At 44.4% G+C, this 14,336-nt stretch overlaps 1 protein-coding gene across 1 annotated transcript; it reads left to right on the forward strand.

Moving 5' to 3' along the window:
* The first annotated feature begins 1,394 nt into the window (after positions 1-1,394).
* On the forward strand, positions 1,395-14,336 carry Rdh12 (retinol dehydrogenase 12). The gene is given in 7 exon segments (NM_001108037.1): positions 1,395-1,595; positions 3,249-3,367; positions 3,788-3,943; positions 4,693-4,797; positions 5,604-5,813; positions 10,668-10,857; positions 13,644-14,336. Coding segments are annotated over 7 exon segments (951 nt in total). The 5' UTR covers positions 1,395-1,527; the 3' UTR covers positions 13,747-14,336.

The following is a 14,336-nucleotide window of genomic DNA, read 5'->3' on the forward strand; positions in this document are numbered from 1 at the left end:
TGTCCAGGACCATAGAGCTTGAAGGATGATGAGCTGAGATTTGAACCAGGAATTTTAGTCTAGCTCGAGAATACGTAAACACGACATACCCTTCCCTTGACATGTCATTGGGCGTGTCAACTTCATCGAAGCGTAACATAGAGCATACATGGAAAATGCCCAAATCAAAAGCATCTGACCCAATGAATTTTCATGGCGAGCATACCTGTGCACTACCACGAAGATCAAAGATCAGCTCGCAGCCAGCCCCACAGGGACCGTCAGCCTCTTCATCCTATATGTCTTCAATGTATCCATTTATCGTTATTGTTTATTTAATTGTGTGTATATAGGTGAGTGCAGGGACGCACAGGCCCAGCACATGTATCACTTGGGGAGTTGGCTGGGGGACCCAGGATCTGAACTCAGGTCATTGTGCCCGTTTGCTATCGCTGATACCTGTTGAGCCGTTTTTCTCTGCCCTATTTACTGATTTTGGGGTTCGTAGGGACATGCATATGGAAATTAGAGAACAGTTTTTCAGGGGTCAGGTCACTCCTTTTACCTTCTTTCCGAGGCAAGGTAGGAAAGCGCGTACCTCTTGAGTCTAGGGCAGTTCTATGTCCTCGAGGCTACCTGACCTTTGAGTCCCAGTTTCCATCTTGAATTAAGATTGCTGTGGTTACAGATGGCAGCCACTCTTCTAGCCTGAGCTGCCACATTTGACCTCTACACCGGTTCTGGGGATTGGACTCATATTGACGGGCTTGCATGGAGAGTGCTTTGACCCTCTTAGTCATCTCTCTGACTATCTCTCGTCCATTTTTTTTTTTTTTTTTTGGTTCTTTTTTTTCGGAGCTGGGGACCGAACCCAGGGCCTTGCGCTTCCTAGGCTCTCGTCCATTTTTAATCATGCTCATTTCAAGCATCATTAGAACTTAGAATTTTTTTTTTCTTTTTTCTATTTTTTCGGAGCTGGGGACGGAACCCAGGGCCTTGCGCTCGCTAGGCAAGCGCTCTACCGCTGAGCTAAGTCCCCAACCCCTAGATTTTTTTTTTTTGTTTGTTTCCATGCTTGCTTTTTTGTTTGTTTTGTTTTGACACTGTTTATTATGTTGTTGGGCTGGTCTTGAACTTGTATGTTCAAGTGATCATTCTGCTTTAGCTTCACAAATAAGTTGATTATAAGACTTTGTCACTAATGTGTGGCTTTTATGAAGACTGCTGATAATTTTTAACATGTTCTATCTTGAAAATGGAGTGTTGCGGGGGACTCTAGTTTTGCCAAATTCTCTCTGCCACTATAAGGCGAAGATCTTTCCTAAAGCCCCACCCCTCCAGGACTACATCTCCCATGAGGCTATGCTCTGGTGGCTCTCAGATTTAAGTAAGATTCTGAGCACTGCTTAAGCCAGCCAGTTGCTGAGTGCCCCGGAGTGAGAGGAGCCTAGAGTCAACAGAAGCTGCCAGGAATTGGAGCCAGAGAAGGATCCTCCGGCCAAGTTGAGAGTGGAAGCTGCAGAGACAGCAACTAAGGCGGTTGACAAGATGCTGGTTATCTTGGTACTGCTCACGTCCTTCTTCTCGATCTTGTACCTGGCGACTCCATCCATCAGGTTTGTCTTAATCCAGCAACTCAAAGATATTTTATGAAGCTGGTTTCGACTGCTAAAAGAAGAGTGAGGGGAGGCAGCGAAGGCAAGCTTAGGGCATTAAAAACAGGAAAGGAGGGGTTATGGATGCCTCTGCGGAAAAAGAGAAGGAAGCACCTGGGTGGGAGGGGGTGGGGCTGGTTTGAATTCGGATGCTAAGAGAAGGCGGAGTAGATGACTGTCCTGGCTCTTCCCCCTGATTCCTTTGGGTTTCTCTGACACTTTCCTTTTCTTTTCTGTCCCTAGGTAAGACGGGTGTCATGGGGACTTCATCTTTTAAGGGACTCATTGTCAAGTAGTAGGCATCTGGGAAGGAAACACCCTCTCTTTCCTTGATACTTCTCTCAGTAAATGTTTTGGAAATGACTCTTTCACTGGGGATTTATGGAGGTGTCAAGAAATGACTATTCTGTGTGAAGAATTTAAAATCTGTTGATGATTAGGAAGGTTATGAGCCAGATGTGGTTGTGCATGCCTTTAATCCCAGCACTGAGGAAGCAGAGGCAGAGAGATCTCTGAGTTAGAGGACAGCATGGTCTACAGAGCCAGGTCCAGGACAGCCAGGGCTACACAGAGAGATCCTGTCTTTTTGAACACTGAGGACAGAGTGTCAAAGTGTCATACCTGGTCCTGGCCACCCTTAGAAATGACTTGAACATCTTTGGGCTTCAGGGTTTTTTGTTTGCTTGTTTGTTTTTGTAATGTAGAAGTAATACTGAAATGGCTGGGGAAATTAATGTAAATGGCATATGGGAAGATACTATGTATGGAAGATGTAGAAAGGTAGTGAATGTAGAGTCAATCTAGCATGGGGTAGACTGAGAGTAGAAAGTGTCTAGCCTGGGATAGATATTGTGGAGAAAATCAAGCCTGGGATAGACCTCATGAATGTAGTAAGTGTCTAGCTTGGACTAAATATTGAGTGTAGAAAGTCTAGCCTAGGCTAGACAGTTGGTATAGAAGGTATCGAGAAAAGATAGTGTATAGAAAGTATCCAATGTCTGTCAGCCAATGATGTTCAGGAAGCATTCTAGACTCTCTGGTCTTGTTTTCAACAAGAAAGTTTTCTCTGTGTGCCAATGGCCTAAATAAAATCCTTAACAAAGTGCCAGAAAGACTTTCAGGATGCTCACTCTCTAAAGAGGCAGCTGAGGTGCGGTAGTTATGTGTCAGCCCAGATGCTGTTCGCTAGTTCTTGTGGTAACTATTGGAGATGTAGGGCTCAGGACCATTGAGTCCTCTAATGTGTCTCACCTATGTGATTCTAATGTGGGTCAGAGGAGGAAGCTGACCCATGGGAATCTAGAGATTAGACTGATATCTTTTTTATCTGACAAGGAATGTCCGAATTGGCTCTGGCTCAGGAGCACTTTCTCTGCTTGCCCAAGTGACTATTTTTAGTTTCCGGACATATGACCTTTCAATTCTTATCTATGAGCTGGCCACTACCTTTTCCAACCAAATGGTAGCCCATGCAAATTAACTTCTAAAGATGATAAAGTCTTATGACTCCAGGTTATGGACCTCTCTCTTTGGACTATTGTGGCCTTACTTCTTTTATGCATCTCAGCATGAGATTGGGGAAATGGTGGATGACTTTCCTCCCTTTGGCGACAGGAAGTTCTTTGCTGGTGGAGTTTGTACAACGAAGGTGCAGATCCCAGGGAAGGTAGTGGTCATCACAGGTGCCAACACAGGCATTGGCAAGGAGACAGCCAGAGAGCTTGCTCGAAGAGGTGAGTCCTTTTCTTCTATCTCTGCAGAACCATACCCCCTGCCCTCTTCACTGCGGTTCTCTCATAATTTCCTTGTCTTTCCTTCCTGGCTTGGAGGCTGTGATGGGAATTTAAGGAAAGTGGAACTCATGTCTAATGTGACAATAACTTATTCTGACTTTCAACATAGTTCCTTTCCTTCCTGCATCTTCCCTATTTCAGAAAGTGGGGAGAAGTATTTCAGAAAGTAAGTCTCAGCATAATATTGGTCATTATTGATAGTTATTCTAAGGTAGATACTAAGCAGAGTTAACTATCAGAGGGTTCTCGGCCCCACTGTGAGAATTTGGAGGTGACAATATGGCCACTCCACTGCCGTGGGGACAGCTTTGGTATGCTCCTGTGCCTCTGTACATATTGCCCTGCTTTCTCTGGTCCCAGGAGCACGAGTATACATTGCGTGTCGAGATGTGCTGAAGGGAGAGTCTGCTGCCAGTGAAATCCGAGCAGACACCAAGAACTCCCAGGTGCTAGTGCGGAAACTGGACCTCTCTGACACCAAATCCATCCGAACCTTTGCGGAGGGCTTCCTAGCAGGTAAGCCAGGAAGGCAGGAAACTAAGTGAGGGGTGGTTGCTCCACCCAGGACGTTTATGGCCCTTGCGTCATATCTGTGATCCCACTGGGCAGGTTTAGCTACATAAACCAGCAGGACAGGGATTTGGCAAAGGGATGGCGGGTGGACAAGCTGAGCAGGATCCTTATCGGCGTTTTGCTCCACAACGGGAATCTTGGAGGTATCGCCTCCATGTCTGAGCTTGTGACTTAGCATAGGGTGTGGCCCCGATTCTGCTCTTTTCTTTCATCCAGAAAATCAACCTTCTGCGGGTACGGGCACTAGATGAGTTTGTGCCATTGTCAAAAGGCTCCCGTGTCTTGGGAAATTACCAACCTATACCGAGAACTACAGCTCCCTGAGGGACGAGGTTTAGGTGTGCCTTGTTTTATCGTGTCTTCCCAGGGCCAACCATGCCGGCCTCCTCCAAAGTTAGTGTTAATATGCATTGGCTATATAAATGAATAAATGGTGTTCAGAAAAGATAAAATTAGAAACCCAGTGACAACGGAGAGTCCATATCACACAGACAGGTCGGGATGGGGATAATTACTGACTTCTGAGCCAACACCTTATCTTGGAAGACAGGAGAAAGATGAGCATTATCCTTGCCCAGCAAAGTGTATTCATAGATGAAAGCCCCAGTGAACACTTGGGACAGTGACAGGTGGATAGAAGATGCCATGACTAGGAGACCCTAGTCATGGGTCTCCTTGATTGTTCTCAACAGAGGAGAAGAAGCTTCATATTTTGATCAATAATGCAGGCGTGATGATGTGTCCATATTCTAAGACAGTAGATGGCTTTGAAACCCACTTTGGAGTCAACCACCTGGGTAAGTATCTTTGGGTGACTAACAAGTGGGTGACAACTTACCTTGTTCTTTATAGGAAGATGGCCCTGCACCAGGGTTCAGGGTCTCCATGGGTCCTCAGAGAGCCTCATAGACTCCTCACAGGATTCCCCCTACACTAGACACATTGCTAAGCAGTCAAAAACGTGACTCTGTGCATTCTGTCCAGAAGTCTCATCTTGGAAGATACTATGGAGAAAAAAAAATGTCATCCTTGGATGGGGCAATGGCAATGCAGGGCTTGTTGGGCAGGGTCAACCTGTGGGTACTCAGGAATCTGGATTTGGCAGGGAAAGTACCATCCATATGAGAACTGAAACAAGCCTTGGGCTGCTCTTTGGTGGTAAGTGAACCCTGAGAAGTTGACACACAAGGTAAATAGGTGTTCAGAGTTTCCAGTGAAGGTTCCTTCTAGTCAGGGGAGCATGCGTCATATTCTTGGATCCTAAGCAAACGTTATTTTCCCTGACTACTCTAGCTTTCTTCCTGCATGAGTGTGAGGACCCATGGTTGTGCAGAGATGCTGGAGGCTAGCAGATGGGTATATAAACAATAGGTACCTGAGTATAGGTTAGATCTTGTCTTACTGAAGTCGGTCTTTGTCCCTTGCTTTGGAGAATGGACTACCCTAGAGTAAGTGACCAGTTAGCACTGAGTGACTCGATGTGTCAAACTTTACTCATACTCGGAAGGCAGAGAGCTGATTCGGAAGTGCTGTCATTGGTTCCACGTATCCTGAGCCTCGGGTCCTTCTGCCCTTGAGCTTTTCCTTTTGGATTGCTTTGCAGGCCACTTCCTTCTTACATACCTGCTTTTGGGGAGGCTGAAGGAGTCTGCTCCCGCACGGGTGATAAACCTATCCTCGGTGGCCCACCTTGGTGGCAAGATCCGTTTCCATGACCTCCAAAGCAAGAAGCGATACTGCAGTGGTTTCGCCTATAGTCACAGCAAGCTGGCCAACGTGCTTTTCACCCGAGAGCTGGCCAAGCGGCTCCAAGGTAAGCGTGGAGAAATGATAAAATATATTTAAAAATTATAAAAATAGTATCTATATATATACAGTATGTATTATATTATATATTTAATTTTTAAATTATAAAAAGTAAATATTTTATTATATTTAAATAATAGATAATAAAATAATAAAATAAATATTTTATTTCTTTTTTATTATTTTAAATCAGAACAGAATCCTTGGTCCAGATTATAGGTTCATAGAAACTTCTGGAAGCAGGCTGTTGAACATATAACTTTTTTTACTAGTCTTCTGTATAGTCCAGGAAATGATAACTGTGCTTTTTTTCTCTGAATAAATGAGTTTATTGGGTAATAACAAGCAAAAATAAAAGAATAAATAGCGAGTAGCAGGTAGAAGCAGTTGACAGATACTAAACATTATCAAATTGTGTGCTGACAACATCTACAAGGGGCAACTGGAGTCACTGAATTGAGAGAACAAACAAAAGATAACACCCCACGTCAGGGTCTTCAGACATCTAGCACCAGTTAGCTGAGGAAGCCCCTTTGTGGCAATCCATTGGAGTTCTGACTGAGAAAACTGGGCAGAGCTCAGAACGGCCTCTAATAAAAGACAAGCATCCTCAGCCAAACACAACCATCAAAGCAGGCACCTTCAACATCCAGCAGATGCCAGCTATTGAGATGCTGGAACCCCCCATTTAGCTTTTTCTCCATGGATGAATTTCCAGTAGCTGAGCTTCTCCATCCCTGTTCCTTCTCTAGGCATTATTATTATTATTATTATTATTATTATTATTATTATTATTATTATTGGATAGACAACAGTAACCTTTGGTTGGAAATAGTATATTTCTAGCTGTTCTCAAGAACACAACAGGTTTTTTTTTTGTTGTTGTTTGTTTTTTCGTCTGTTTGTTTGATTGGTTTGGGTTGAATTTTTGAGACAGGGTTTCTCTGTGTAGCCTGGCTGTCCTGGAACTCATTCTGTAGACCAGACTGGCCTCAGATTCAGACATCTGCCTGCCTCTGTCTCTTAAGTGCTAGGATTTAAGTCATGGGCCACAGCGAGGCTAAGAACACAATTTTTTTTAACACTCTTAGCATTTTTCCCTCTCCTCATACAGAGCCAGGGGGGCCATCCTGACCCAGGAAAGGGCAGAGGGTTTTGGAAGACATTTGACATAAGTATGCTTGACCCTGAAGGGGGCAACCCAGCTTCCAGAACCAGCTTCCCAGTGAGTCCAAACAGCACGTTAAATATTACCATGTAATGTACATTCCAAGAAGAACTTTGTGAGCTAAGAAGAGTGAGACTGTACACAGAATCCCGCTGCTGTCCCACAGGAAGCATAGTCTAAGAGGTGCTGGAGCACTGTAGTCACCTCACGTTTGATACACTTTCGCCTCCTATTACTTCACTGTGTTCTTACAACAAGCCTTTGTAACATTCAGAGTGGGCACTCATTTTCTATTTTATGATAAGGTCAGAACTGAGCTTGTGGAAATGGCTAGATCAGGATTACATGGCAATGGAGTCATTAGTCTGTGCCTCAGGAATTGCTTCCGTAGTTCATAAAGGTGTCAAGACTGGAATGTGAGCTCTATGCTTTTAGTCTAGAGCTCTTCCTCCTGTGTGCCTCTCGCTGAGTTCTGCTAAGCTCCAATGGGGTCCTTGCCTACCATTGGGGAGTTAGGGCTGGATTCTAGGATCCTGGGCCCGAGTTCTTGCTCTTCCAGATATGAGGGCCATGTATATATAAACCTGTTCCTTTAACTTCCCCAACTGCCTCCTCAGTTGTAACATGATTAATAATTATAATTATTAGTAACTCTGCACCTCCCTGGAGTCTAGGTAAGCTATGACCTCTGATGTCTCTGAGTCTGGGGGAACGACTTGACATTGTGAATAATTCAGAATTTGGGAAGAATAGTCTGTATCAGAATGCCAAGGCAGAAGAATAGGACAATCAGGGCAGTGAATGGCAATGACGAGGAGCTTTGTGTGCCTGTCACTGTGCGAGCCTCAAACTGATAATAGCGCTCATGAGGTTAGCACTATTATTTTCCGCCCTCTACAAATGAAGGGAGAGGTGCATCTGTAAGGAATTTGTTCAGGTAAGTTCGGAGAGCTCTCACTCTGGAATCTAGCACTGTTTCCTCTGTGCGAGGCCTTGGTCTGCAGCTGACTAGCTATGACTGTGAGTGATGTATTAGGTTTCTCTGCGTTTCAGCTTCCTTAGGACATGAGCATCTTAATGTTATTTACTGCATATGCCTCCTTTTAGAATGGAGATGTGACTGGCCTCTGCCCAATGCTTGACAAGTCTTCCTACCTCTGATTAGTTGAGCAAGAAGGCACTATTCCAAAAAGGAGAAGCAGAGGGCGGCACAGAATTGTTTGACCTTGGTGGCAGGTGACACCTGTGTGTTGGGTAGAGGTGATATCAGAGGAAGAGGCAATCTTTCACCATCAGATGATCAGGAGCTTTGGCCAGACCTTTGGACACATATTGAGGCAGTGAGGGGCTAGGTGCTCAGACTACATGTCGAAATGGATTAATAAGGAACTTTGTGACTCGGCCCACGACCCTCCCCCACAATGTCCTACAGGTCAATTAAGGATAATGTTTCTTTAATTAAGCAGCCCGATGACAGTCCACACCAAGCCAGTGTAGTCTTTAAGTTTATTGTCCCACAGTGGCACCTTTCTCAAACAGCCAAGGCTGCATTTACAACCTGACTTATCATCCAAATATTAACAGAAATGGCGCCATTTGTCTCAACATTCTGAGACTGCAGCAGTCTCCTGCTTGAGTTATTTCCCAAGTTACCTTGCCCATTTTGTCCACTGCAAAGTGATCCAAACAAATGTGCCTCATGTCCTAATTGACAAAACAAACAAGTGTTGCAGATGAGAGTGCATCCTAGGAACAGACTCTGGAAGGCCATGGAATGTCACCTTAAACCCACAAGAACCTGCAGGAACCAAGTCTAAACCGCTGTTCCTGTGTTGATTTTCTTATCCCTGTCAGACCTTGCCTTCATTTTATTTTCTCCCAGCTTTGGACAATAACTACTTTCTAAAATAGTAACAAGTGAAAAGTTGTCCGAGACTGATACATTTTTTTAATAGAATGTGTGTATTATGTGGCTAGTATTTTCACTTTAATTTGGTTGTGATACTCTGTTGTCACATCAAAGGAAGCGATGGCATTCTAGCTGTGTCTCTTCTCCTTTAAGGCATCCACTGTGTTCATAACTGATGGGGCTGCAGAACTGGTATTGAATTTACAGTATCGTTAGAAGAGAATGTGTGATACAGGTTACGCATGCCAATAAAGGAATTGCTTGCTCTTACTTTCCAGAGTGTGGAAACTGAAAGTCAAGTACTTTCTGCCTTCTAAGTTAGAACCTCAAAACCTGTATACTTTTCATTTCAATTACTGGGAGGCATTGGGGTTATTAGCCCATCTTCCTTCACACAGTTTAATATCTCACCGACTGACTGATGCAAGCTGTTAGTGGCTGATTGCTCCAATGATAACTCTGCTAGTAATTGATTTATTTTCCTTCAGTAAAGTTGTATAAACTAAACAAAACTAAAAAGGAAATGGGATAACACAGGGAAAGTGCATAGTGTGGTCTCATAGGTTAAAAAGTACAGCCAACAAAGTGGTACCAGAATTGCGTTGGGGCAGCATAATGTCCCATAATTCCCACCAGCACCCTTCCATCCACACCTCATAAATGCTCTTGCCCCTACTCCCAACCTTTCAAGCATATTGTTGTCCCCAAGCTTCTCCCATAGAAATGGCAAAGATACTGCTATTAATGATTAATGCTACTAGTTCGCACGTGTTTTTATGGGTAGTATGTGAGCCCTCATATAAGATGACACTGAAATAGGACTCTGGCTTTGGAGCATAGAAAGCTCTTTCTTGGAGGGGTTAATTCATTACTAGGCAGGGTAATAAAGCCTTTTGAAGCCTAGTCTTTTATTTCCCAAGTCCCTTCTTCTTTTTTAATTAATTTATTTATTTTACATCCCAACCACAGTTTCCCCTCCCTCCTCTCCTCCCAGAGCCCCCCCGCCCCGCATTCCGTTCTTCTTTCACTTCTCCTCAGAAAAGGGCAGGCCTCTCGTGGATATTGAACAGCCATGGCGTATCAAGTTGCAGCAACACTAGACACCGCCTCTTCCATTAAGGGTTTACAAGGCACCCAGTCGGAGGAAAGGGTTCCAAAGGCAGGCAACTGAGTCAGAGATAGCCCCTGTTCCCACCATTAGGAGCCTACAAGACGATACGAGCTGCACAACTATAACATAGGCAAGGAGGGCCTAGGTTAGTCCCACGCAGGCTCCCTCATTGGCCGTTCAGTCTTTGTGAGCCCTATGAGCCCAGGTTAGTTGATTCTGTGGGTTTTCTTATGCCTTTGACCTATAATTTGTTCTGCCTACAAGGCATGCTAGGGTAAAGATCGCCCAGAAGTTGTGGAAGTGGCCAACAAATGACTCATCCAGCTTGAGACCCATGCTTTGAGAGGGAGCCCACCCAGGCTGGATAGCCCAGAGACCTAGGAGAGAATCAGATAGGACTGGCAGTGGCAAAAAAAAAAAAAAAAAAAAAAAAAAAAAGTCAATAAAATGATTCTTAGTGACATTCTGCTGTACTAAAAAATTGGTGCCTAGCCTAGTTGCCATCAGAGAGGCTTTACCCAACAACAGGTGGAAACAGATGCAGCAGAGACCCACAGCCAAGCATTAGGCAGAGCTGGGGGAATTATGTGGAAGGAGGAGGCAAAGGACTGTAGGAACCGGAGGGACTCCTACAAAGTGTGTCCCTAGCCTTACTGTATCCTCTTTGTCCTAGGGACCGGAGTCACGGCCTATGTGGTTCACCCAGGTTGCGTCCTGTCTGAGATCACCAGGCACTCCTTCCTGATGTGCCTGTTGTGGCGCCTCTTCTCGCCCTTCTTCAAGTCCCCTTGGCAGGGGGCTCAGACCAGCCTGCACTGCGCCCTGGAGGAGGGCCTGGAGCCCCTGAGCGGAAAGTACTTCAGGTAGGAAGGAGCTGGCAGTGCCCTGCGTGCTCAAGAATTACGGTACCCCAGGAGCTTTGCACCAATCAGACTCCTCCTGCCTGCCGATGAAATCCACGCTTGGGTTAGGTCTGGAAATCAGCTGCAGTGAGTTTTCCAAAGGAACTCAAGTCAGAAAGAATTGCTTTCCTAGTTTGGTTTTGTTTCAGTGTGACACATCTCTGTGAGCGGCGCTGCTTTCTGAAAGCCTTCCCCTGTTGGTTGTACTATAACAAGGATGTTAGCTGGCCCTCTGGATTTTTTTCCTTGAAGGCTCGGCTGACTTGACAATTGGATTCTTTGGCATCATAAAATGCTAGCAGGAGGTCATATCTACTGAGTGGGAGCCCTCAGTGTTGTTAGGACTGGCCTTGCCTGTTGGTGTGTAGGGATAGACATTTGGGTACCATATGTAAATACAACTCCACACGCAGCCAGAGCTTCCAAATAAGGAATCCAAGATAAAGGCTCTGTTCCTTTTCATAATTTAGCCTAGCCCAGTTTGCTCTGCTGTCCTTTGCTAAGCAAGGCACCGTTTATTAAGTGAGGCAATGAGAGTAGGCTTAGTGTCTGCTGCAGGGGAATGGCTGAGCGACCACAGCCAATACTGCTCGAACCTTTGGACTGTGTTTGTCTCTTGACTAAGTGTGTTGTGTGCCTTGACTGATGCAGTCATCTCCAGCTGCCTCTGGGATTAGAGGATCGTGCCACCACCGTCCACCTCTTGATTTACTTTAGAGGCAGTTTCTCACTATGCAGTCCCGTCTAGCCTCAAATTTAGGATTCTTCTGTCTCAGTCTTCTGAGCGCTAGGATTACAGCTGTGTCCCAGCATGCCTCACTTCTTTTTCTTTTTAAAATGTGGCCACTGGAAATTTCAAATTCTGTATGTGGCTCCTGTTTCAGGTTTGCAACTTTTGTTGTCGTTGTGTTTTATTTCTTTGAGCCAGTCTGTGATCCTGGGCATCCTGGAACTCACTATATAGACCAGGCAGACCTGAAACTCAGAGATCTGCCTGCCTCTGCCTCCTGGTTGGCAAGTGCTGGGATTAAATGTGTGCACCACCATGCCTGGCATGCATTCCCTGTTTATTGAGCAAATCTACCCCACAATCTGAGTGTTTATATTATTGCCTTATGAGTGTGACAGATTTAATTAATAAGGGATTTTCATGATACAATGTTATAAACAAAAAAACCCATAGAATACAAAACTATATGTTCTGGAGGCACAGCATAAGAGTTCTTACTGCTTTGGCAGAGGACTCCAGTTCAGTTCTCAGCACCAGATGTCTTACAACTGCTTGTAACTTCGGCTCCAGGGCATCTGAAACCCTCTTCTTGCCTCTACAGGGACCTGCTCACATGCAAAAACCTTCACAACAGACACACACAGATACATATAACTACAAATAAAATCTTAAAAAAATGAAAACATTTGTTACAAATACATAATGAATAGTTTACATAGACCAGTCAGTGCCTAGTAACAGTTACTCCAAGGGAGTGTGAGGAAGAGAGGCAAGGCCTGAAAGAGGACTGCAGCTGCTCCTTCTAGACACTTCCTTATCATTCAACATGTTTAGAAGAACATACATTTATTTGCTGTCTATCTAGTTAAAATACATTTTAATAAAAGAAAGACTTCCCCAAACTAAATACACGATCCTGCTTTTGAATAAAAGGAAAAAATATACATAAACTTATGTATATCTCTAGATAAACAAACAAGGCTTTAAAAAGGCAGTCAAAGGGTAGGCTTTTCTTTTCTACCAGAATCATAATTTTCAAACATCGTATACAAGTTTTATAAGTATAAAAGATAGAAGCATGCCCCATAGGGTGGTCTCTCTTCCTTATTCCTCCCAGCCTCACTCCCTCTGCTCACTTTAAAACAGGAGTGTGCTTAAATAGGTTCCACTGGGCACAAATCACTCTGGTTGGAATTCAGAGTTTCTCTAAACTTAGGCAGAAAGTAACCGTGGTGTTATCTATGACCTTTGCAGGTATGTTCATATCACATTGAATTATTGAAGATAATTTCATAATGTCTCCTTTGCTCACAATTACTTTGAGGCAGCATTCATCCATCTGGTATTATATCCTGTTGTAGACTATAGTAAGGAAAAGCCTATGTATTGCTAGTTTGTTTAAGTATTTATGCATATGTGTATACATTTTTAAAAGATTTTTCCCAACTATGTGTGTATATGTGAACATATGTATGTGTGTGGGGCCATGGAGGCCAGAGAGGATATCGTATCCCCTGGAACTAGAGTTACCGGTGGTCATAAGCTGCTTGACATTGTGCCAGGAATCAAACCCAGCTCCTCTGGAAGAGCAGCAAACATTTTTAGCTCCCCACTCATCTCTCCAGCCCCTATATTTTGGTTTGTCAAGACGGTTTAACTGTAGCCCAGGATTGGCTCAAAGTCACTCTGGAGCCAAGGATGGTTTTGAACTCCCAATCTTCCTGCCTCTGCTTCCCAAGGGCCAGGACTAATTAGGCTATGCCACCACACCTTATACTTTTTTTTTTTTGGTTCTTTTTTTTCGGAGCTGGGGACCGAACCCAGGGCCTTGCGCTTCCTAGGTAAGCGCTCTACCACTGAGCTAAATCCCCAGCCCCCACCTTATACTTAAGAAGTCATTTCAGTGTAGTTTCTTTAAGTCTAGTGCACATATTTTATATCATTAGAAATCTATTCTGAGGAAGGTGTTCCATGAGGGCCGGTTTTCATTCTAACATTCACTTTCTCTGCCTACCAGTGACTGCAAGAGGACGTGGGTATCCCCAAGGGCCCGGAACAAGAAAACAGCTGAGCGCTTGTGGAATGTCAGCTGTGAGCTTCTAGGAATCCAGTGGGAATAGTTGGCCTGAAGACCAGGGCCTTTTCAGGCCTAATCCATGCCAGAAAAAAAGGGGACCAAAGAGAAGGCTGACTGGAAAGGATTATCCTCCTGGCTTGGTGCTGCTGTAACTCCTGCCTACTAAGAACCTTCTGGAGCCCTTTATACACATGTTTTTGTGAAGCAGGATTGTAGGACAGGATGATACTCATACTTCTAGATGGTTCTCAAAGGATTAGAGAATCCACAGCTCCCTTGGGCAAGAGGCTGAACATGGGGATGGAGGAGGATCCTGAGAAGTTGGATCGGTTCCCTCTCCAGTACCACTGATGTGAGCTTACATGCTCATAGGAGCAACCAGCATCACACATTTCTATACCCTCAAACTCTAGCTTGGCCTCTTTTTCCTTGAAATGAAATGCTAGTCACAACCCTGGAGTCTGGACCAACTCAGGAAGAAATAGCTCATTTTGGCCAAACTTCATTTCTTCTTTTGAGCATCCCGGAGCCACTCATGAAGCTGGGCCCTTCCCATTTTTCATCATGTAATTTTTTTTCCTAAACCATTCTCTTTACCTCAATTTTTAGAGAAATAAAGATTTGTGTTTATCT

Source organism: Rattus norvegicus, chromosome 6 (assembly GCF_021556685.1).
Source record: "Rattus norvegicus strain SHRSP/BbbUtx chromosome 6, alternate assembly SHRSP_T2T, whole genome shotgun sequence".
NCBI classification, from domain to species: Eukaryota; Metazoa; Chordata; class Mammalia; order Rodentia; family Muridae; genus Rattus; species Rattus norvegicus.